We start from the raw sequence: 25,359 nt of genomic DNA on the forward strand, positions 1-25,359 counted from the left end.
CAGGACCACCCAGAAAGGCCAATCTCGGTCCAGGGCCCTGTGTGGTTGGGCCTGCCCTGCAGCTTGACCTCTGTCTCTCTCCCCCTCCCTCACACAGGTCTCGATCCTAGAGGCACGCCATGATAAATGCCTGGCAAACCGAACTCCACCTTAGAGTCTGCTTCTGAAGAAGACAGATTGCCACGAAGATCGGACATGACCTGGCCCCCTTTGACCTCCCTAACCAGTGTCCCCTGCTCACCCTGCTCCAAAGCACACTGGCCTTTGCTGTTTCTGCCAGATGACTGGCATGCCCTGGGGCACAGCTGTCCCTTTTGCTTGGAACACACTTCCCTAGATATACGCACTGCTTCTTCCCCCATCTCCTTCCTGCTTTGCTTAAATGTCACCTCCCAAATGCACCTGCCCTGACCACCCAGTTAAGGCCAGAAACAAAAGGGAAAAATATAAGGAAGGGCAATTCTCACTTCTCCTAATGTATTTGCTTGCCTTTCTGGGTACCGATCCCATTTCGAAGAGATGACTTCACTCTTTTACAAAAGAGCTTGAGAATTGCTGCTTTAAAAGCATATAGGCAGTGCAGTGGTAAGAACATATGCCCAAAGCTCAGACAAGCCCTCTGCTCCATGTGCCTGGGGCAAGTGACCACCCTCTCAGCCCCAGCAAGGCTGGTTGTGAAGTAGGGATAATGACATTCCCTCGACTTCTTAGAAAGGTCGAAAGGATCACATGACTTCATGTAGTAATGGGCTGTGAAAACGGGAAGAGACCATGTAAACTGGGAGACAGCCCTATGGGCCACACAACCAAAAACCCACTGGGAGTACATATGCATCCTCCTTATACATCAGGACCCTAGGAAGTCATTTTGTCAGTTGTGCTGGACCCTGCATGGCTGAGAACTTCCAGCAAAGCATAGGGCTGGGCCTAGGAAAATAAGCACCACCCCAGGGGCACTGTGACAGCCTAAGGACTATTGCAAGAGTAGCCACCCACCAACGGAGTCTGAACCACTGGGACACAATCATCATTTTTTACCCTCCCTGCACTGACTTTAATTACTTCAGTCTTTGTTATAATCTCTAAGGTCCATGTGAAAAAAAATCACATATGATTTCAAATATCTAGGTCTATATATGTGCATCACAAAAGCTTGGAACTTTAAAACCAGTCATATGTCTGGTTATTTGAGATTAGAGGCCTAAATCTTTTCATGTGTATTTTCAACCCAGAGTTTTTATATTTATCTCTGTTTCTGTGATTCAACATAACTGTACTTGGCTTAAAAATAAAACAATAACTCCTCCAAAATCTCAGCTGTGTTTATGTTTGCTTCCATTCATTTCTCGTTTACTAGAATGAAATGTCCTTGCCCATAACCTCAAATCCACAAGCATGATTGATTTCAGAGGTTGCACTCGAGGCCCACCCCACAAAGCAGAGACAACAGACCACCTATAAACTGGCACTAATGAAAACCACAAAATATAATCTCACATTTACCATCACATTATGCATCTGCCTTTTCAGATTTACCTGCAGATCCCATTATAAGCTATTTCTTTATTCCTAAAGAGAGAATCAGAGCTTAGGTTTAAAACAAGAATGTTCATTTTAGAGATATTATTAAAAATTATCCTATAGTTATACATTAAAAATAATAGTACCATTTATTAAAATGATAATAATAATAAATGGTGCTATAGAGGGATAAGGAAAGCAGACCTTGTCCTAACCAATGACCACACAGTATGACAGACCCAGGTGCTGTATCTGGGAAACTCCCTGTCTGGGGTAAGGCAAGTTCATTGGGGGGGGTGTCCCCCTTGGAAAAGTCATGCTACATCAGATCATTCAGGATCTTCTTTAAAGGAACACTCTACTAGAAACCACCTTTGCTTTTGAAGCCCTCCTTTGAGGGTATCACGCACTCCTCTGACTTTTCTTCACAGCTTTATACAACTTAATATTCAGGCTAGGGAAATTGTAAATCTCCTCCAGGTCAAACAACTCCTTAAATCTATCTATAAATTTATTTTCTTTCTCCAACCTGAATTTCATGACCCAGAGGATGATGGTAGTTTCTTTGCACAGATGGTCAAAGGTAATGAGGAGTTCTTCCAGGAAAGGGTGGGCGTAGACAACGTCAGCTGCCAGGATGTAGTCAAAATTGTTGGAAGACCTGGGGAAGTTCTCATCTAAAGCTATGCCCCAGGAGAGCTCTTTAACCTGAGGCAAATGCTTGCATTTCATTTTGGTGTTTCGGGAAATATTATATTGCAGGTTTCCAAGTAATTCAGGTAAGTCTGTGGCAGTCACGTGTGCACCTATGTATGAAACAAAGAACAGTAGGAAAAGTAACCCTCAAGGGATAAGGTAAAGCAATCAGGTTTCAAGCCAACGTGCCTTTGCAATTCTGCACAATCACTAACCCTAGGGAAAGACTGGTCGCTACACACAGAAGGGAAATCCCTTCAAAACAGATGCTAAGGCAGCTTTACACCTCCCCTTAAAAAAAATTTTTAGATTCCCACTGCACTTTTTAACTCCCTTGCATTTTTCTGTTCTCCTGGGTTTTTTGTTTGTTTTACCATTGTTGCTGTGGCTATTTGCTATTTATCTACTACATGCTAGGAGAAAAATAAGCTAGAGAAAGAGAAAAATCAAAATATTTGGAATCTTCAATGGGACAATCAGAAGTCACTGTTGAAAGGCACATCTGTTCTTTGCTAAAAGAATTCTGAGCCCAAGTCATGTGAGGCCAAATGAGTGTATTACAACATCGGGCATCCTGTTGTTGAACAAGAGGAGCTCAGGTGTGCAAAGAGGGCTTTTCAATAGAATTACATTGGAAGCATCATGACGTCCATGTTTATGCCCAAGTTTTCAGCTTGACCCCCTTACAAGTATGAATCTTCCCAACAGAAAATGTTTAAAACCTAGCCACAACACGTGCATAGAGTTCCTACAGCCAAAGACCATAGATGCAGGACAGAATACTCAGATGAAGAAGATATGAACAATCTCCAAATTAAAAGTGAAGAGTAGAAGGAAGAAATTGGAAGAGGCAAAATTATAGAAACCGAAAATCAATAAAATTTGGCCCTTAAACTATGAGCTGTGGCAGAGCCTGAAAATAATGTGTAAGTAAATCTAGAATTGGCCAATTCCACACATCGGACAAGAATAGACTGGGGTAAGAAATAAGAAAGCAGAACTGGGAGAGAAGTCTAGTGCAGCCCAGACCAGTTAAGAACCCATTCCTTAGTCACAATGACAAGTTTCTCTGGCCATTGTGATTATATTTTGTGGGAAATATTAAAGTGGGAGGACAATATGCGTATCATTGGCAGAATCACAGAAATATGTTGTCATATTCTAGTGTGGGTGGGTCTGTCATTTTCAACAAATCCTTTTAAAATCCCAAGAAAAGGGAGATTCCCCCATCTACAGTGAATATAAACCATCTGACTATTAAGATTTTTGTGTCTAGAGAGGTAAACACTAACTAAACAAAGCCTCTATCTTTTATTATTTGTGTCAAGTTATACAAGCAGCCTAAAAGGATCAATTCTTTTTAGTGAAACAAATAACTTCCCAAAGCACAAATGTGCTCCTGATCAGGAAGCCTTCAGGTATAAATCCAGTGGTACCACTGACTACCCATATTAAATGGAATGGTGACTTTAGAAAGCAATATCAGGAAGGAGCAATGTTTTTAAAAAAATATTTGGGGAGGACTTCATTTCCCCAGTGTTTAGGAAGTTGTAAATTGCTAAATCTTGAATTCCTCTCAAGATTTTAGAGTGGCAGGTGTGCACTTCTAAAGATCAAGGAAATCAGGAGAGATTTGGGTAGCGCACATCAGAGAAGGCAGCTAAATTAAGGCAATGAAACAGGTAACAACAGAGAGAGACTGAAGTGAAGCAGGCTCAGGCATTCATAGAGGCTGTCACACATGTCATGAGAAAAGGAAATGCTGGTGAGAAAAGAAGGGGGTCCCCAAAGAAGAATGAAGATGAGCTGAGAAAAGAAATTCAAGGGGAGCCTTGGTGGCTCTATCAGTTAAATGTCTGCCTTCCGCTCAGGTCATGATCCCAGGGTCCTGGGATCGAGCCCCGTGTCAGGCTCCCTGCTCAGTGGGGAGTCTGCTTCTCCCTCTCCCTCTGCCTCCCACTCCCCCTGCTTGTGCTCTCTCTCTCTCTCTGTCAAATAAATAAAATATTTTTAAAAAATAAAATAAAATAAATTTTAAAAAAAGGAAAAACATTTTCCAGGGAAAATGTGTAAAATTAGAAGCAGACGTGATTGATACTACTCCTTTCTAACAGGTGCTTTTTCATGAAAGCGTAGGACTTCAAAATCTACAAGGAATGTACAGCTATCTGGGAATGTTGAAATATGGCTAACATCTAAATAAAGACCACCAGAGTCAGCAGCAGAAGGTTCTGCCTGGGCCTTGTGTCCCACAAGCCTCCTCCAGCAGCCAGGCGCCTCCTCCAGCAGCCAGGAGGCCTGAGCGCACCGCCCAATTAGAATACACTTGTGACGTGGGTGCTCCATGAGCAGAACTAATACAGCTTCACAGACAATTCTCAAACAAACCAGTAAGGTGACTTTAAAATTGGTAGTGTTTCTTGATGAAGCCCATTCAAGCAATTAAGGAGTTAAAAGTAGGCCTAGGTCAGAGTAAACTGGGTAGTAAAAGCAGCTAATGACATCCGATCATTAAACCCTCTGACCCCGTTCAATCAAAATTACCTACTTACCAAGTAAACTTGCCACGATGGAGACTAGCCCTGTTCCAGCTCCGATTTCAATCACATTTTTGTCAACCATATTATAGTGCTTCACATTTGTTTCCAGAAAATAGCATAGAACAAGGGCCTATGATAGTTTTTAAAAAAGAAAAAAGTAGTGCTTGGCAAGTAATAACAGAAAGTAAAATAAAAGTCTATTATATAAATATACTATATACACTAATGCTATGACGCATGGACACATGTGAATGTATGTGTGAATATATACACTTCACTACAGGAAATTATCAACAGAAGTATATCCTCCAATAGGTTCAACATTTAGACTAGAAAAAGTCCTTGGGGGTTGTTGGGGAGATAAGAGAAATGAAACTATGGAACTCAGTTGCTTAGACATGATTATCTTTAAAGAAAGCAATTTCTAATAATAATAATAATAGTCACTTAAAAGAAGTATGTGGGATTGGGGCAGACAGTGGAGGGAAGGGGGGTCTGGACCCTTCATGAACAACTGCTAAAGGGTTGGTGACCTTGTAAAACATTCTGCATGTTGAGACTGATAGATTTTATTATGATTATTTAACTCAAATGGAGCCAATTGAACGGGAAATAAAAATGTTTGCTATTCTAAACTCCCATAGTCACAAAACACTGAAGGTTTAAACAGCATTCTCTATTAATCCTACAAGCCAAAAATAGAATTAATTGGTGGAAGCATTTTCCCAATTTTGTGATTTCTAAGTTTTAGCATTGTTTGAGGTCACAAATAGAACTATGGAAACTATTATTTCCTTCCAAATAGTACACAATAAGGAGCAAAACTGTTTGGAAAACCAGTGAAATGTAACAAGTTTTGTTTGAAATTATACCGATGGCCAAACAACAGCACCATAACAATCCATGGCTTCAGTAATCCGAATCTCATGACCGACAAAATGAAATCCCTCCCAGGAGGTGGTTGTTATTAGACTTGGAACAAAACATCTTGCCATGATCTCTGCAACCACCTTCTTGTCATCATCTCTCTTCTCTGAAAGGAAAACAAAAAAGTCAATAGTTGTGGTTGTGTTGGTAAGAACCGGGAAAAAGAACCTGATGGAAATGTAGCATGTCTACTTATTCTAAGTTACTTTTGAATATTCATTGACTTTAAGTGCAGTGTAAGAGTAAGGTAAACTATTTTAAAATAACTCATACTATAAGCTAACATTTCATACATCCACAGCCACGTGAACCAAATAATAATTCATTTCTGCAAAGCCATGTGAAACAAATAATAATTGATATACTTTTTAAAAAGCAATATATTTCAAGGGCTACCAATCTATTCATCTAGAACAAGAGAGAAAGATTGGTGATGGAACATAGGATCTTGACTATTCACATTGACTACATAGTGTAATTCCAGCTGTCAATAATGTATAGTAGTATATCCTTTATGACCTGCCTTTACCTAGGCAAAAGATATTTAACATCATCCAAAAATATACCTTTGTATTATTTTATTATTACTTATTTTTATAGCATTACTTTGGGCAACTCATGGCACCTTAACATCCACAACATTGGATAAAGTTCATAAGCAACAATATCAATTACTGAGCACATAGTTAACAAGCCAGACCATGTTAAATATATCATATCTGATATTTCATGTAATTTCATTTTATTTCATGTAACTTTTACAATAATTTTGTGAGATAGGCATTATTATTCGCACTTTTACAGGTAACAAAACTAAGATTCAGAGAGCCTTATTAACTTGACCAAGTTCATGCAACTTGTAAATGAAGGAGCCAAAATGTGAGGTTTTTTTTTTTATTGTTCCAAAGCCCCCTCTCTACTCCTAAAAAGCTAGAATGTAATTTAAAAAAACTAGTTGTCTCTAAGAATTTACAAACTAGTTATGGAGCAAGACACACATCTTTCTCCCTGTCTCTGTTTCCTTCTTTGTAAAACGTGAAAGATAGAAGAACCTCCACCAAACAGTGCTGGGCGATTTAAACAAGATGCTGTATGTAAAGTGCTTAGCACCTTGGCTATTACATGGAACTCAGTAAGTCATTATCATTATTATAACTTATTATATCTTGATCATGAAACTAAATAATATTAACATGATCACCATATAAACAAAAATATTGGATTGTGAGGTATCAGAATTGAATTAATTGAAAATTCTATACTTACTCATAGAAGCAGAGAGTAGAATGGTGGTTGCCAGGGGCAGCGGTGGGGGAAATGGGGAGATATTGGTCAAAGGGTGCAAAGTTTCATTTACGCAAGATTAATAAATTCTGGAGATCCAATGCATAGCATGGTGACTATAGTTAATAATAATGTATCCTTGAAATTGGCTAAGAGAGTAGCTCTTAAGTGTTCTCATCACAAAAACAAGAAAACAGTAACTATGTGAAGTGATGGATATGTCAATTAGCTTGATTGCCGCGTTCATTTCTATATATCTATACATCTATACATCTATATATATATATCAAAACATAATTCACACACCTTAAATATCTACAATTCTTACTAGTCGATTATACCTCTAGAATAAAAGAAAATTCTAGAGTTAAATAAGTAAGGGGGAATGCACTGTGGTGAAGGTCACTAATGAATGGCTTCAGGAAGGAAATATGTCTTAAGTTTAACCTCTGATCTATGATTTGCTTTAATATTGAAGCTTTGTATTTCTTATACCAATTCTTAAAACCCATTGACTTTTCAAGTCTCGTTTCTGTTCTCTGAGTCTGGCTAGAATCCTGCTAGCTACTTCCCCGACCCAGCACTAAATCCAGGCCTAGTTCTCTTCAGCATAGTTCTTTTTTTTTTTTCTTTTAAAAAATATTTATTTAAGGAGCAAGTTATAGCCAGTTTTTCCTTCCAAACACCTAGGCAATTGCCCCAACTTTGTTGAATACCCCATCTTTTCTCCCTGATTTGACATGCTATCTTTACAAGAAGCTAAATTTCTGTACACAGTTGGGAAAATTTATGGACTATTCATGCCCAGATTCCTGTCTATTTCTGTGCCAATACCATTTTTTATTTACAGTAACTTTATTAAAATATTTTAATACCTTTGGGACACTTGCCCCCCTCATTACTATTATTTTTCAGAATATCTCTGACCATGCTCTTATTTTTTCTTCTTTTTATATTAATTTTAGTAATATTTGACCCAAATCACCATAAATCATGTTGGTGTTTTCATTATAATTGTAGTGATTGATAGATTTAGAGAAAACTGACATCTTTATAATGTTGTATCTTTCCATCCTAAAATAATGTGTATCTTCCTCGCCTAAAACAAATTTTCTCTCCCTCAAGTTCCTAAGTAGAATTTGAGAAACTCGTGATTTTGTAAATTTACTTTTTTACTTAGTTCTTTTTATTATTTTATTGTTTTATCCGTTCTCTTGGCTTTTCTAATTTTTCTGAGTCTCTACCTTAGACATGTAGTTTATAGATAGTATAGAGTATGGTTTCATTTTTGGACTCAATCTGAGTTTTTCATTTTCTAAGGATTTTATCCCACTTTCATGTAGTGCTATCACAGAGGTTTGTTCTGCTTCTGCATTCTTATTTCAAAAAGTCTTCGTCTATTTGGACTGCTGTAACACAAATACCATAGGCTGGGTGGCTTAAACAACATTTATTTCTTCAGCATAGTTCTTAATTGCTTAAAAGAGGAAGTAGGGAAAGGGAGGGGCAGGGAAAGGAGGAACGGAGGGGAGGGGAGGGAGGAGGGGGTACATACAGATGGATATACATACGATGGTGGAGTCTTGCCTGATGGGAGTGCATCATGACCTGATGGGGATGATTAACTCACACCTCAGTCCTGAGATCCAAAAATAAGCAAGTAAATAAACAAATAACAAACACAAGTATTTCCAAGAAATTTGGGAGCAATACAAAAATTTCTCATTCTGGTCCTCGTAGAAGACAATCTCCTCCTAGAAAACTTATTTCCCAAATCTCAAAAATTAAAAACTTTCACAATTTCCAACACTGCAATTATTCAAAGTTTTAAAACAGATGCATCACTCAAAAATAAAATGTCATAGAATCCTAGAATGTCAGGGCACCTGGGTGGCTCAGTCACTAGGCGTCTGTCTTCAGCTCAGGTCATGATCCCAGGGTCCTGGGATCGAGCCCAACATCGGGCTCCCTGCTCAGCGGGAAGCCTGCTTCTCCTCTCCCGCTCCCCCTGCTTGTGTTCTCTCTGTCAAATAAATACATAAAATCTTAAAAAAAAAAAAAAGAATCCTAGAATGTCAAGATGGAAAACACTTCAGATACCTTCTAGTCTACCCTTGCACCTCGTGCTCATGTTGGGTGTAAACTACATATCAGCTTTTCAGCCTCTTTGAATATTCTCAATAAGGGTAAATATGTTACTTCACAAGATACATTTAGAAATATGATTATTGAAAATTCTTCTCAATATTAAGCCAAAATCTGACACCATAGATTTTTTGTCTATTACTCCTAAAAGTAAGCTCCAAGATGAGCAAACTTTTATTTTTAAAACATGTTCCAAAATTTTAGGACAGAGGAAAACATGCCAAAAAAAATTATATATATATATATATCTCTAGTGCCAGTCTTAAAAATTCTGGACTCAGGAGTATGTGAAAGCCTCAAGAGACTTTTAAACTTTTCCACTGCACTGAGGCAAGAATAAGTAGAAGTGACAGTGTTGAGTCCCTAAGTCCTAAGAGATGTTATTTCCAACTCTGTCCTATGAGATCCGATAACATCATTCCCCAGTATTTGGGGAGCAGAATGGCTAGATGGAGGTAGATCAAGTTTGACATTGTTGAAAACTTCCGTCAGAGGCCACAATTCCGGGGGTACTTCCTGTCAACATGATTTCCTGTCCTATATTCTGTGATCCCTCAGTAGAGTCCTTCTAAGGATCCACACGGAACCAGGTACTCCTCAAAAAAACTCTAACTTAACTTCATGCCATAGGAAGGGCCCAGTCTACACCCGCTCCACCACCCTCACAAACATTGACCCTTGGCAGAGATACAGGAAAACAAAGAGATGAAAAACTGATATTCTTCAGCAAGAGCCACCTCTTCAAATTCACTTCACTGTACTTCTTCAACTATGGCGTGCGTTCACATGCAAGAGCTCTAAGAACCAAAAACATAGGGGCGCCTGAGTGGCTCAGTCAGTTAAGCATCTGCCTTCGGCTCAGGTCATGATCCCAGGGTCCTGGGATCCAGCCCCACATCAGGCTCCCTGCTCCACAGGAAGCCTGCTTCTCCCTCTCCCACTCCCCCTGATTGTGTTCTCTCTCTGTCAAATAAATAAATAAAATCTTTAAAATATATATATATATATAGGTAATATGTTTTACTGGAACTTGAACTTTCCTTTCATTATATTCACAGGCCTTGCTGAGATGGGTGGGGGTGGGGGCAGCATTTGCTGCAGAATTTCCTTAGGGAAAAGCAGGAAACAGTAATTGCTTCCTTGACCTTTCACTATATGTGCCCTCTTGGGCCTCCTTGCATACTCTTTGTAAGTGGAGCACTTTTTGACAAGTCACCCAAGGTATCAGGGATTAATAGATGTTAGAGTACACTAAATCCCAGGAGCATCTCCTAAAGTTCCAATCTTTGATATAAAAACTTTGACAGTGAATATTTACTGCTACAATCTGACGTCTTTGACTTTGCAGTTTCTTTTAAAGGTTAGTGGAACAGATTAGTGCTATGGTCCTAAGAACAGTATAATAACAAATGATTCCTGGTTTTTTACTCTTTCTAAATAAACAAAACCAGCCATTTTTTTTAAATTGGCCACATCTTTACCTTTATAAGGAAGTGAGATTTAAAAACATATATGTGAATATATTATTACAATCAAAAATTACTTATACCTCCCAAAGTAAAAGATCTTCAAAGAGATTTAATGAAACAACAATAGCCACTATTAATTGCATATACACTTAAAAGAGCAGTTCTATCCATCTATATGTGGTCATTCAAAATTAATTACACACCCAGGATGACTATGTATCATACAGAAAATATTGTCAGGTTGAATAAAAATTAACTGATAATGTTTTATATTAATACTCTCTTTTGCATTTAAATACTATATAAACACTACAGGCATTCCATAAGAAGTCAGTCTCATAAAATGTTAGTATAATTTATAACAGGAAACCAAAATGTACCAAACTTGGCTGCTTAAAATAATTTGTCTAGATGTAATATGTAGGATTTTAAAAGCAAATATACACGTGCGGTTATTTCTATCTTAAAATTTTGACTGCTGTTTTTCAGCATTAACTTTGATTTAAAGATTTTGAGGTAACAATTTTAACAGTAGTTATTTAACAGTTTTAACAGCAGTCATTTATTTAAACCAAAAGACATGTTTAATATTAAGTTTTAGCAATATCACCACCTTGATGACAAGAGCCTCTAAACTGAAATCTAGTGGAAAGAGCTGCACTATATATCCTTATGTGAGCCTTGTAATAAAAAGGAGAAATCTATCCCCCAAATAATATTCAAAGAATATGTTCCTTAAAATACATGCTTAGTTATTTATTGAATATGGGATTGAATCTTGAGAAGATTAATGAATGAGTAGAGTAGATATTCTTTGACCTTTAGTTAAGATCTGAAGAGTAATTTCCTCCAAAAATTAATAACATTATCATACAATAGAATTCTAATTTACATTTCTGAAGAATATTGTTTCCACACATATTCTCTCCTTGTTACCTAGCACTTAGGCCCTGAGACAAGTAACTAAAACTGAGTAATGTTACACAAAATGTTGAATCTTGACTTTCCTATATGAAAAGCAGAAAGCTGTGTCTTTTGATAAAAGCTATCTACTACAATCTTAAGAGTATTATTTTATTAATGAGTTTAATATTAAAATATAAATATCAAAACAAACTGTAAATAAAACATAATCAAGACAATATTACAATTATGTTGCTATTTTGGGCTTATCTTATTTTAATGCTCTTTGATACAAAAAAGACTTAACACCATTTTCCTGCTATTAAATCTTTGCTGATAGTGAATAAAATCTACCAGGTGCTCTTGTTCTCCTGAGAATTAACAATTTCAAGTATGAAGTGAAAATTAGCAGGATTCTGCTACATTATGATGATGCTTTTCTTAGGAGGAAAATCTAACAGTGAATTCACTTCAGAGGCTAGATTACAGCTAGCCTTCAAAAACAGAAGCACCATCTATATTTTTCTCTTTTATAATTTTAAGGTCAATAACAACAATAATAAATGGAAGGGTTATATCACAGAAATACACCAAAAAAATGTCTTTAATAGCTATGGCAGGTGAATTTAAGCTTCCATTTGAGGGCTGTCATGAAAACCTGTCAGCAAAATTTAAAGTAAAATCCCCTCTACTACATGAAAGGGTCTTGTCATTCAACAGAATCTTCTATTCAAAGATGAATGTCATGTGCCTCTTAGAAATAGCCAGAGATTTAAAAAAAAAAAAATGTTAAAGATATTTTCCAATTAGTAAATGGTCACAGGCTAACCTGAAAGATAGAATTCTGAATGCCTCAGCAATGTCAAGGTCTTGGGCCTGATGTTAAAATTAATTCTTGAAAAGAGTTCACAAATATTTTTTGTCTGGAGGTCTGCTTAGTTTCAAGAATATACTGAGGCTGTCTCTTTAATCAAGTGGATCAAATGATGCTACATTTACAGAAGAAAGACAGTTCATCTTTTACTGGGCCGCTCAGGATGCAAGTGGGAAAGAAAAACAAAACAAAACAAAATTAGTTGTACTCGATGTCTGCTGCTGGGATTGTTGTGGGGACAGACACCTAAGCAATTGTGAATGAAGTACGATAAGCACAATAAAAGAAGTATTTCTAAAGTGCTTTTGGGAAGCACCACTGGTTGGTGAATCGGGAGAAGCATTCTCAAAGAGGAGACATTTGAGCATGTGGAAGGAAGAGGAAGGCAGCCAGGCTGAGAAGGGAGATGAACCGCCTGCCACTGCATGGAGACAGGCCAGGGGAGTGGTCAAAAGACCCATGGAGCTGGTGTCCAAGGTACCAAAAAGACTCTTGGCCAGTTTTCCAGTTTGGGAAACTCTGAGAACTAAAATGTAGGATGAGTGGGGGTTGTAGCATGAGATAAAATACTTAGGTCATGCTAAGAAGTCTTGACTTTGTCCTATTGGAAATAATGAGACATGGAAGAATTTTAGGCAGAAGGTGAATGTGACAGGATTTGAATTTTGAAGAGATCATGCAGCTATAGAGAAAACTAAAGAGGAAGATGTAGAGAGGAGAAAGAAAGGGCGCTGGCCCAGAGTGGGGGTAGAAGGTACTTACAACAGTCACAAGAAGAGATAATAAAGACCTGAATCAAGACAACTGGTGGTGTCAGAGGGTATGAGGAGTCAGGAAATATAAGTTGGTAAAATTGGTGGGATGGAATGATGAACGGTAGGAGGAGGAGGGACCAGGATGATTCTAGATTTCTGGGCAGCCAGGGAAATAAAGTTGCCATAAACTGAGATAGAAAATATAAGTTGGGCAGGGGTGTAAATCTGCAAATTATTTTCTGAAAGTGAATTACTCTGTGGTATGACACGCTGGCCACAGAGGTATGCTGTTCAGGTTAAGGGAGGGTGCCTCTGGGAGCACAGCTGCCCAGTGGCTCCAGCTGGGTCCCTTTGGCTCCTCAGAGGCTATGCCTCCCCCAGGACTGCCCGCTAACGCCACTTCCCTCCCATTCCACAGACAACATGCATCTAGTGGGAGACTTGCTCCCTCTCTTCTCGCATGTGTCAGACCTGCATTGTGATCTGATGGCTCTCCCCACCCACTTCTGTCCCCTCTTTCTTTACCATCCACAAACATTTCCCCCAGTAAATCTCCTGCACATTTAATCCCATTTTGGCATCTGTTTCTGGAGGGCTCTGAACGGACACAAGGTAGTACAGAGGACATCAAGTAAGCAGTTAAAGGGGCAGATTTGGGAGTCATGCACAGAAATCACTGAGCCTTGGGTTAGGACAAACCTGCTCCAAGGCCGCAGAGCCTGAGGAGCTATGTTATAACACACTGCTGTGTGGGCTAACAGCTGGAGGGTAGCTGTTGGCAAGAGGTAGGCAACACAAGATATTTGGAATAGTTAACGTGGATAAGGTTTTAGACAGCTTAGACTCTTAATGTAGCATTAGAAACCATAGACAGAGGACTATTTGGTATGTGCCATAGTCCTAACTGTAATCTGTGTATAACTTAGTGACATCCTATAATTCTTGGACCTTCAGGCCAGCGCTGAAATAGAAGAACTGGGCTATAGGTTTGCTCCATCTTTTTCAAGCACAAGATACTAAGTATAAGAGTTAGGACAGGTAAAGTCAATATCCTTCAGCACTAAAGAACTGAGTGTTCCTCTGGTTAGTGGAAGTCTTTCCAACAAAAAGCCATCTGACTCTGCCCCAACAGCACACACTTAATCTGCCTGTGAACATATTTTTAAAGCTGTAGGCTATCTGAATGATTATGGGTGTGTTTTCTCGTGTTATAAAATATTTTAATACTAGTTCTGTCTCAACCTTACCTTGAACTTCTCCCATTTCCTTTGTAATTTGACAAATTATCATATGCACAGTTGAAACCAAGCATTGTTACTAATGATAATAATGATGAAATTTTATTCAGAAACTGCAGAGAAATTGCATCTTCATTCAAATCATCTAAATGGTTGGATTCTCTAAGTGATTATGACTTCAAATGTTTAGGTTTGCAAAAATCACTACAGTAAAACCATTGTGTTGAAGCTATGTAGGCTGCCAACACCGGGCATACGCCCAGCTCTCTCGGCCTAAAGATATGCTCACCTAGGTAGAGGCCACCTGGTATGCCTAAAAAGGGGAGAGGGGAAGGACTACAATTCTTAGAAAACATCCATGTGTAGATAAAGAAGAGAGAAGAAGAAAGAAGCCAAGATAATTAAATTTGTATGACAAATGTTCTACAAAAACAGTACTAGCTCTTCAGGTCTACATCAAGAGTGACTGTCTGCACTTTTTATTTCAAGTCAATGGGGATAGCTACATTACATAATCCATGCAAAGTCACTCTTGATATTTAAAATGATGTAAAAATGGGAGGTCAGTTTCAAATAACTACAGTTATAGCAGAATTCAAACTTAAAGTCTCCTTATACTGAAAGGTCAAATCAGATTATATATTTGTCTCTATTAATACATCAGAGGAACCATAAACACAGGCTAAAAATGTTTTTATAGTCTAAAATCATCTTTCATGCAGGCATTTATAAAAACTTTTAGCCTTACACAAAACTAGTTTTCTCTCTCTTCCTATCTAAAAAGAAATATGTTAGAAATCACAATCATGTATGTAGTGTATAGCACTTGGGGAAAAAATTTATTCTTCTTTTTCATATCAAAAAAAAATTCTAACTACTTAGCAAGTCTGTATATTTAATTTGTCAAAATTATCCCTAACATATCATCAGGACCATAGGTATCAGAGTAGACATTACGCATTATTATAGATATTTTCAGGTTAGCAAACAGAAGCCAAGGTGCAATATGCAATTGATAAGTCTTCACTCTCTTTAAGACGTTAGGGAACACTGAGAAGTTAAGCACTTATATTCTATTAGTTGTTTGTCTTCTTAGAATTTGTCAAATTATATAAAGAAACATAAAATAATTTACCTTTTTCAACTCCTGGATCCATTAAGCGATGAACTAATGGATGGCTATATATTGATGTTTTCTTGATCATTTCTTGAAAACTAGGCAAATAATACATTACAATATCAACTAGTAATAATTCAAAAGTGTGTGTTAAGTGCTTTTATATACCTAATAAAGCTGAAGTAACATCAAACATACCATAGAAAATTCTATTAAAATTTCATATATTAATCGTGATTTACGATAGACCCCCAAAACACAATCTATGCAGTACAAATCAAAATTTGGACAAAAGCTTCAGAGTCAGAAATTTTAAAAGCTACTGGAAGAAAAAAAGACATTACTTCACCAGAGACTACCTCAGCTATCACCAAGAAAGGCATCATCTTTATATTGACTGGTCGGATAGCAATCTTCACATTTAGAGGTGATTAAAACATTGGGAGAAAATGAATTTCGTTCAGTGTAGTGAAAACCACAACATTAATCTAAAATAGCAATAGAGGCAAAGTTCACTTGTTTCTATCAGTACATCATTAGTAAGAACCCAATATCTAATAGCCCAACCACCAAATGGTCTTTTGAGTAGCTTTCACTTTAAAGAACCCATACCATCTCAGCAAATATATTTAAAATTGAAGAAATTAAAGTATTTTGTGCCTCTCAAATAGAGCATATCATGTGAGTAAGTTTAAACTAGCTGTTACTCCAACTTCGGGAAAAGACGATTTGATGTTTTACATCTCAGTTTTGGTTCATATTATAAATAATCACCATACTCCCGTGAACTTATGTAGCACTCCTTTCTTCCAAGGATCCCAGAACACCTTTCACAGCCACCACATTTTTCTTTGCAGTATGTCTCAATAAGTTAGAAGACAAATCATTTTCCCCTGCAGCTTACAGATGAAGAAAGCGTGAAGTTAAATAACGTCCCTGAGGTCACTGGCTAAACAACAGGAAACATGGTCACGCGTCTTGTTCCCAATTTAGTTCCTCTTCCATTTAAGGAAAAAAAAAAGCAGTCTTCCTTACACGTGTCTGCCTGAAGGTCAACGTTTATTAAATGTTAAGTCCGGACATACCTAAACGGGTTAGCTGAGTTTCTGGAAGTTCAAAAAGTATCATCCACACAGCTTTTGTTTTGCTGGAGAGACCTCTGAGGGTGCTTGAAAGGCTAGCCCCGAAGCAAGCCTGCAGTTTCCTACTGTACACACTGGCAGCAAGTCCTCGCAGGAGGGTTTAGGATCCTGACAGCTGCAGCTTCCAAACCTCAGGGGTACAGCAATGAGGCTGGAATGCACGTAAATAAGGGGGCTGAAGAATAGGAATATTCCATGTGAGTGTCTCACGAACAGAACTAGAGCCAGTGAGTGAACATAAACCACTCCTACAAGCGAGTGAAGACTATTTGAGCAAAGTGACCCCTTTTTTTAACTTCGATGCCAAGAGTTATTTAGGACTCCACAGCTATGACGTCCAGTGAGACGGAGGCTGCATACTTTTTCTGTCACCTGTCTGGGTGTGAACAACATTTTTAGAATCAGAGAGCCGCACCAGAAAGTTAGAGAATGTGTGCAGTAGTGCTCTGGGCACAGGCATCAAATTGTAATTCCTTCCCACTAGGACTGAAGCAGAAGGCTGAGGGTGCCTGTTACCCGTAGTTGCACGTGCACATGCATGGCTGCATCTCAGAGCACGTATAAATCACCCTGGTCACTCAGAATGTCCTTAATAAGAAGTTACTATAGGTAACAAAATCGAGCAATATTGTGAAGTTACATAAACTTAGAGGAGTGTAGGTACAGCTTCTAGGAAATACTTTATACAAAGTTGACTCGAGGTCACGTTAATATATTGGATGGAACTAGCAGTCTGGGAGCCTAATTTTAAATTTGCTTGGGATTTGAGGCATTTACTTAATGTGTTTCTTGGCTTCCTTATCTATAAAACAGGGATATAAAAGGTACTCAATATATACTTGTGAGAGGAATATGGTAGGTAAAAAAAAAAAAAAAAATCTGCAAATTGCAAAATCCTAAACAATGAAAACTATTATTCATAGGCAGTTAATTCTGGGCAGAGGACATCCTCTTTTTTGGCTTTTTTTAAAATAAGAATAATCATTTGGTGAATAAAAATTACCTGTCTTTTTCAAGGAGTTATTTAAAAGATCATGAAACCTCAGTGCCAGATTTCTTAAGAGGCAGAATCCCTAAATTGATCATTTAAACTGACATGACAATGATTATTTCAGTTACACTGAACTGTTTGAAAAGTACATAGAGACCTCTGCCTCCACCTGTAAGTAGCTTATAGCACACCTCTGCTTCCAAGAACTAGGAAAGCAGATTACACACACACACACACACACACACACACACACTAGTGGTCAGGAAAGAACTGCCAAGGTAGCCAAGAATTCCATGTTTGTTTTTTTTTAAAGATTTTTATTTATTTATTTGACAGAGAGGGACAGCAAGAGGAGGAACACGAGCAGGGGGAGTGGGAGAGGGAGAAGCAGGCTTCCCGCGGAGCAGGGAGCCCAATGCAGGGCTCGATCCCAGGACCCTGGGATCATGACCTGAGCTGAAGGCAGACGCTTAACGACTGAGCCACCCAGGCGCCCCAAGAATTCCATGTTTTTGCTGATTATTGATAATAAAGAGGCTGAGAAGCCAAAGGGAAGACAAGGAAGGATGCCAGGAGAGCTTCCAGTGATCGATCACATAGAACTGGGAAGACAAAGAATAGTGTTGGGAGCTGGCAAGGCAGCCAGGAATTGGGAGCCCAAGAGCCCAGGAAGCAAGAGAAATAAACCCCACACTCAGCACTGACCCTTCACTCAAGGCATTTACTCAATAAGATGTTAGGGCAAGAGGCTAATTTTCCAAGCAAAGAGTAGCTGAAAGTAGAGCAAAGCTCACAATAAGAAACACCCCCGGTGTCAGTTGGTACCCCCGAGAAACTACTTTTTTAGTAATGGGGAGAAACTGGAAGATGGAGTCTTACAAAGACCGCAAGGCAGCCTTGAATTCACTAGGTCCTGCTTATAGTCAGGTGATGTTCCCCTCTGCCGCCTGCCAGAGTACCTTCCCGAGTCCTCTGCAGAGGAAGATCCACAACATCTACAATTCCTTATACACAATGTCCGGCATTCACTCCGAGTTTACTAATCATACCAAGAAACAGACAATAGAAACAAGCCCACAGGTAACCCAGATATTGGAATTGTTTAACACAGACTTTAAAGTAACTGTGATGAAGATATTCAAAGAATAGATGACAAGAATTACACCAAAGAACTAGAATCTATAAAAATTAGTCAAGAAAATAGGACTGAAAATACATGAAATAAAGAACTCAACAGATGAGTTTAACAGCAAAGGTAGAGAAAGCTGAAGAAAAGATTAGTAGGCTGAAAGATGATTTTATAGAAAAAGTATATATATGATGGTTGTCATCCTACATCATACCCATGTATACCAACTCACTTTGAATAGTGATAAATTTGCTTTGCTGCTGCTGGTTTTAAACAGGCAACCTATTTTGTAGGTAAAATTGCACCCTGAATTTCAAATTAAATTTGGGGGAAAAAGAAAGATTTGGGTACTTTCCTACTGGTTGGGTGAATTTGGTAAAGTTGGTAAGTATCTCCAAGCTTGTTTCTTCATTTGTAAAAGGATATGCCTTGGTCAGAGGGTTAACAGAAAAAAGGATAAATACCAAAATGTTCTATAAATACATTTACAGCTATAAGCTGTATATCCATTTTTCCTTTTCCTGGGTACATAGTCCAGGTAGAGATTACATTTCTGGGTATTTCTGAAGAATATGCTCAGGTCGATTCAACAGAATAAGATAAGTGATTTTTAACAAAGGACATTGTCCTTCCCAGGGCTTTGGTTCTTTCCTCTTCCAGCAGGTTGAAATGCAGATATAGCAGTGACCATTCAAGCAAGACAGCAGCCTAGGAGATGGCTGAACCTGGGACCCTGAATGACCTCATGGTGGACAGCTGCCTAACCAGCTCAGATTGGCCAGCCTGTTGAGTAGGAGATAAATCATGGTCCAGCTTATGTAGGCCATTGTATATGAAGATCTCTTTGCTATAGCAGCTTAGCCTTCACCCCAACTAGGGTAGTGCAAAACAAATGGAAATTATCTATGAAAGGAAACAAAATTAAATTTTAACAAAAGTAGTACTTACAAACATGTATGCAGAAAACTCCCAATTATAAGTAGCTTTGAGAAATGAGAATAATATGAAAATATGCAGAAAACTCCCAATCATAAGTAGCTTTCAGAAATGAGAATAATGTGAAAAAGTTAATGTCTCCCTACTCCATCCCCCGAAGAAAAGTGTTCTGCTTCAAATACCTCCAGAGAGAAGACGCATTAAAAAAAGATCTGAGTTTATTTACATGGAAGTCATTGTCGACTCTAGAAGAAAGCTGCTAGAGAGGACTGGAAGAATCAGAGGAGATATTTCTAATTAGGAAAGAATAAATAAAAAGGAAAAGCACAGCTGTAGACCAACTATCTGAGAAGAAGGGCTGAAAAGTAAATATAAATTCAAGCCTTAAAAAAAGCGTCCAGTAGTCAGTACAAGGTTGTTGAAAGTTATCTGTATTTAGTATTCACTGGGGTAAAGATTTTCAATTATTTGAAGGCAGAGGGAAGAAAATCAGCAAAGACGGAAATACCAAAGATGTCAGAAAAGATACAGACTTGGGTAGACAGTACCTCTGAAGGCCAAAGAACCCAGGCTCCAGGTAATGGACAATGCTCTCCTCAGACTGTTCACAACTAAGCAATCAGAACTCCGGGAGTTGCTGTTGTGAGAGTGGCGGCCGGAGCAATAATAAACTAACCGAGGCTAGGCCACTCAGAAGGAACGTCTCTGTTAACAATAACCAACCCCTGAAAGCCGCTCCTAAGGGAGGCCCACCTACACCGGTTTAACCACAGCCCTGAGCCCCCACAGCCATTTACACAGAAGTCAGCTCGTGACAACCAAAGTATTTTAAAAGACAAACATTACGGTACAGAGGTTCTGTGTTTGGTTAATGCTCACAGGGGAAATCACACACCCCATCTCGGTTTCCTAATTATCTTGCTATAAGTGCAGCAAACATACTCTTCAAAGTATGTTGTAGCAGTGAGGTTCCCTCTTGCCACTTTTTTAAGGGGATCCGGAGGAAAAAGGGGAAGGAGTGGGGGGGGGGGGGGGGGGGGGCAGGACTTCACATAGGTGTGGGAAATGGCCACTGTTATGGAATTAAGAAATACGGATATATTCCTTCTCATCTGGGTCAGAAAGTCAAAGGGAATGCTGATTGACAGTGACTACTGATCAACAGAAATCCTTTCCCCTGGGCGCCTGGGTGGCTCAGTCCTTAAGGGTCTGCCTTCAGCTCAGGTCAGGTGAGCCCCGCATCGGGCTCCCTGCCCCACAGGAAGCCTGCTTCTCCCTCTCCCACTCCCCCTGCTTGTGTTCCCCCTCTCGCTGTGCCTCTCTCTGTCAAATAAATAAATAAAATCTTTAAAAAAGAAAAGAAATCCTTTCTTTTTGTAATGCTGTAGGAAAGCATCAAACATTGTATGATAATAGAAACATGAGCAAAGACTGTGAACACAAGGAAATAGTCAATGACATGTAAAACACTAGAAAAGTGTAACATGTCAGAAAAATAAATGTCAAGTTGTGCATCCATATTTAAAAAAAACACAATACAAAAATTGTGCGCATACTTTTAATTGTGTTATTTCCTCACAACAAATTCATTACAAAATGTTAAGTTGTGCCCGATGAGGGAGAACAAATGGGCTTAAATTAATTAGGTTGTTCTCTTCCTTCCTCTTGTACCTCTCCGTTTCCCCCTTCTCCTCCCAAACACAGATCTGGCGGTCACCAGCACTGGCACGGGCCCCTGTCTGTCATCATCACTAGAGCTGCTGCTGGTCGCGCCCTGGTCGCTGGCGGGAGCTGGGGTCGCTGCGCTCTGCAAACCCGGGCTCAGCAAACCCGGGCGGCGGCCAGGTGACTCCGGGGCTGCTCTCTCCTGCTGCACGGTCACTGAAGACACACACACAGCGTCCTCACCTGAAGAGGTCCCAGATGACGGCGGCGAGAGGCAGGCCCCCCCCAAAAACCCGCCACATTTACTCTCTCGCTTAGAGTCAGAAAGCCTCTTTCTTTTCAGGCTTGATGACTCTTTCCATTTATTTGCTAGGCTTCTCTTCTGGGTGTTTCCTTCTGCCTTATCAGGGAACTCAAAGTCGTTTTCCATGGCAACGGACACTGCTTCTATTTCGCTGGCTGTGGCTTCTCTCTCTTTTCTCAGCATACAAGTCACAGCTCTGTTCAGTCTCTGGCTCCTAATACCCTTAGCATCTTGTCTCTCCTGTTGAGCTAATCTAAAGAAAGAATCAATTCGGAGCTGCGTCTAAAAAAATGAAATGAAATGATTAAAAAAAAAAAAATTTCAGGCAAGTCAGTCAACTTTCTGAAGCAAATCAAAGAGCTCCACCTTGGTCACTGGCTTTGGATGACTCTTTCAGAGAAGGTGCCTTCCTTACCTCTCAAAAGCCAAATCTCTCCCTCAGGATTTACTGAGAGTAAATTTTATTTTCTAGATCACACTTGAAGCAGTCCTCACCACCGGTCACCTAAGCCCTCCGTCCACATCTCCAATAAGAACCCCCTTCCCAGGCACTCAAACAGAGTCAGGTGTTTTTCAGTAGCCAAATATGCCAACTTCTTTTGGAGTACCACAGTTTTGTGCGGTCTGTGTCTAAATTCCACTCCTCCCTTCTCTTCAAAACATGGTCATTGTGCAGTTCGTTGAGGAGGCAACCCACACTGCATACTGGGAAACGGTCATGGTCTTTGTTTAGCAAATCCACATTTGGCAAGACATTATTAAAATAATAGTTGCCTGTGGAGACAGTTTTATGCCTAACGTTCATCACAGCATTATTTATGAAAACCTGAAAATCAAGGGTCCACTAAGTGCGCTGAACCCATAAGTGAAACCTCTTTGATGCAAGGTAATCTGGTCGTTTGAAATTATGAAAACCATGCAATATAAAGAAAAAATCTTATGTTAATAAGTATGAGGGGGAGTTATATAGATCAAATTGCATTTATGTATGATAACAAATATATGTGCAAAGGAGGGGGGAGAGGAAAAGAAAATAAACCTATATGTTAATATCTGTCAGAGAAAGTAAATAATGGATCATTTTAATTCACTTTTTTCTAATTTTGGGGAAATAAATTTATATAACTTCTATAATGTAAAGGAAGAAACATATTACAACACAATGTACCTGAAATTAAGGAGTAATCATCACAAAGCCGACACGCTTTCCTTGGCTGTTGGCATACAATGGCTCCATTACAGAAAGTCATCACATAAGCAAGGGAGACGCTTTTCAGAAAGGCCGTCCACCTCAGTTTTACCTATGTTTTTTCTAAATTAACCAAACCTAATGACAATAGATTTAAATACGTGTACTTTCTAGGATATGGTCTCACTACTAAGTGGTTTACCTGTACATATATTTTGGAGGTTGTTCCCGGGGTGAGAACAATCTTCTGTATGGGTGGGAATATACTCACAGATAAAGCGAGACACGATTACCTACACCCACCCCACGAGAGAACTGAGAGCCATACAAAGGCCTCATCTCAAAAATCTCTCCTGCCAACATGCCATAGTGATGATGACTCATTTATAGAATGAAGGAGCATTTGTACTCGAAGAGAATTCAATGATCAGGATTTGCTTTGGACTGGACACTTCCCAGAATTTTTTTAAATGAAAATAGCTCTGAAAAACTAAAATATTCAAGCATAAACATCTCAGTATGCAATCCATTATTAGCCTGGTTTTTTCAAAGGCAGAATGAACATGCACAGACACGGAAGTCCAGCCCTAAGAGTGAAATTGAGAAATGAAGACAAAGTGCAGTTTTCCCTTTTTCTGTTTTCTTCTGTTCTCTTATCTAAAGTGTAATATTTTTGTATGTTACATGCTCTAAAATAAAAGAGTAACGGGTCTTTAATAGCTGCTACTGGCAGCCTTTCTTGGTTCACTCCTCACCCTGAAGTTAGGAAAAGAGCTGCCATGATTACCTGCTGGGCGTTCAGTTGCTTTAATACTGGAAACAGAGACTCGTCTGTCTTCGTCCTGTTCCACCCAAAATAACGCTGACAAAATATGCAGGCAGTTAAGGCTTCTACATGTTTTTAAAGATATTTAAACAAGTGATAAATAAAAAGGTGCAAAGAACTCACCTGTAATTCCATTCCCCGTATCTCTAAAGATTTTCACATTTATAAAGAATAAAGTGGTAAGAGAACAAATGACAAAACAAACTACTGCAACATAATCATGTGGCATGTCTCCTGTTCAATGTCCTCTAAGAGAAAACATACCCAACTCTCATTTTAGGACATCAAAGACTCGTTACTCTGAGAAAAGGTTAACCATTTAGAATAAAAACAAGTTTCAGATATCATACATATTTCTTTGAGAGAAAAAAACTGTAGTTAGACTAATACTATTGCAAACATTTAAGCATCTATCCAAATGATGATTTAAATATGTAAAAAGGAACATATAAATAAGAATGAATAAAACTAATCATCTTTTCTATTCTTTCAGAATGAATAATAATTATGTGGTTGTACCTTGAATGTTTATCACTACCTCTTTCAAATAAAGATCCTCTTCACTCTAAAGAGACTGTTCATAATAGCTAAAACATGGAAGCAACCCAAGTATCCACCAACAGATGAATGGATAAGCAAAATGTGGCATATCCACACAATGGAATGTTATTCAGCCTTAAAAAGAAAGGACATTCTGACACATGGTACAGCATGGATGAGCCTTGATGACACTGTGCTCAGTGAAATAAGCCAGACACGAAAGGACCAATACTGAATGATTCCACTTGTATGAGGTACTCAAGTCCTCAAAACCCTGAAGACAGAAAGTAGACTTGGTGGTCACCAGGGTCCGAAGGGAGGAGATGGGGAGTTGTTGTTAATGGGTCTAGAGCTTCAGTTCTTTTCGGATGAAAAGAATGGGGATGGATGTGGTGACTGGTGATTGTTGCCCAACGATATGAATGTATTTAATGCCATTGAATGGTATGCTTCAACTGTTAAGATGATAAATTTTGTTATGTATATTTTACCACCAAAAAAACAAAAACAAAACAAAAACAAAAAAACCTAAGGAAAGAGAAAAAGGAGCATCTTAAACAAAGTATTAAGAAAAAGCTGATCCAAGTGTTCCCTCCAACTCAAAGGAAAACATATATTTGGCTCAGTGCTCCTTTAGGTCGAAGGGGTAAAAGGATACTCTCTAATTTTGTCCAGATCCGGCCTCCCCCACAGAAACGACCCCCTGGACTCGTCCACCACAGGTTTGAGGTAAGCATCTGCAACGGCTGGGTTGGGAAAGCCAGGTGTGAGCTGCAGCTTGCGCAATTTTTTTTTCACTTTGGTGTCATATGGGTTGGGTCTTATCTTCTTACTTTTTTGAGCTTCATGCCACCACTCTCTACAAGGCAAAGGAGACAAGATTTCATGACATTATAGTGGATGCACTGCAGATAAAGGGCTATGCTTAGAAGATGTAAACTCAAGCCCCAGAACAAATTCCATGAGCCACAGAGGAACCATGGCAAACACTGACTGCAAGCTTACTCTGCGCCTGGCACCATGTCAGCGGTCATATATGCCGCTCGTCACCAGAGCACAGTCCTACGTACCACTGTCATCACCCCACAGAGGAAGAAACCGACCCCAAGCACAAGTCAGTACCTGCTCAAGACTTCACAGGGGGCACTGGTGCAGTCAGACCCTGAGA

General features: G+C 39.0%; 2 protein-coding genes across 6 annotated transcripts in view; both read right to left on the minus strand.

Annotated features, from left to right (window-relative positions):
* Nucleotides 1-1,713: 1,713 nt before the first annotated feature.
* Nucleotides 1,714-16,738, minus strand: LOC112826926 (putative methyltransferase-like protein 21E). Of its 4 annotated transcripts, XM_073894273.1 has the most exons (7): nt 16,244-16,738; nt 15,488-15,567; nt 8,540-8,607; nt 7,275-7,311; nt 5,630-5,790; nt 4,770-4,887; nt 1,714-2,327 (listed from the first exon to the last, which is right to left on the minus strand). In XM_073894273.1, exons 5-7 carry the CDS (start codon nt 5,750-5,752, stop codon nt 1,924-1,926), a joined length of 645 nt encoding a protein of 214 aa, XP_073750374.1. In that variant the 5' UTR covers nt 5,753-5,790; nt 7,275-7,311; nt 8,540-8,607; nt 15,488-15,567; nt 16,244-16,738; the 3' UTR covers nt 1,714-1,923. The 4 variants fall into 4 exon arrangements, with proteins under 4 accessions (XP_073750374.1, XP_073750373.1, XP_025731085.1 ...); XM_073894272.1 differs by lacking the exon at nt 7,275-7,311; XM_025875300.2 differs by lacking the exons at nt 7,275-7,311; nt 8,540-8,607 and having other exon boundaries at nt 16,249-16,738.
* Nucleotides 16,739-21,211: 4,473 nt separating this feature from the next.
* The window catches only part of BIVM (basic, immunoglobulin-like variable motif containing), a 77,084-nt gene continuing 72,936 nt past the window's right edge, over nt 21,212-25,359 (minus strand). For both annotated transcript variants that reach the window (XM_025874626.2, XM_025874623.2), the window contains 3 exons: nt 24,850-25,050; nt 23,613-23,697; nt 21,212-21,918 (listed from right to left, as the gene is read on the minus strand). In XM_025874626.2, the coding sequence (XP_025730411.1) occupies nt 21,310-21,918; nt 23,613-23,697; nt 24,850-25,050 (895 nt within the window). In that variant the 3' untranslated portion in view covers nt 21,212-21,309. The remainder of the gene's footprint in view (nt 21,919-23,612; nt 23,698-24,849; nt 25,051-25,359) is intronic.

The sequence above is a fragment of the Callorhinus ursinus genome, unplaced genomic scaffold (genome assembly GCF_003265705.2).
Source record: "Callorhinus ursinus isolate GAN/ISIS: 27379988/994484 unplaced genomic scaffold, GSC_fseal_2.0 scaffold7, whole genome shotgun sequence".
Taxonomy (NCBI): Eukaryota; Metazoa; Chordata; class Mammalia; order Carnivora; family Otariidae; genus Callorhinus; species Callorhinus ursinus.

Bases quoted from the DNA above. Each gene is read 5' to 3' on its own strand.
- LOC112826926 (XM_025875300.2), bottom strand. From the start codon at position 15,557: ATGATCAAGAAAACATCAATATATAGCCATCCATTAGTTCATCGCTTA. The intron at 5,791-15,487 runs GTAAATTATTTT...TTTTCCTTTCAG, and splicing joins GGATCCAGGAGTTGAAAAAG to AGAAGAGAGATGATGACAAG. The intron at 4,888-5,629 runs GTATAATTTCAA...AAACTATCATAG, and splicing joins GTGCTGTTGTTTGGCCATCG to GCCCTTGTTCTATGCTATTT.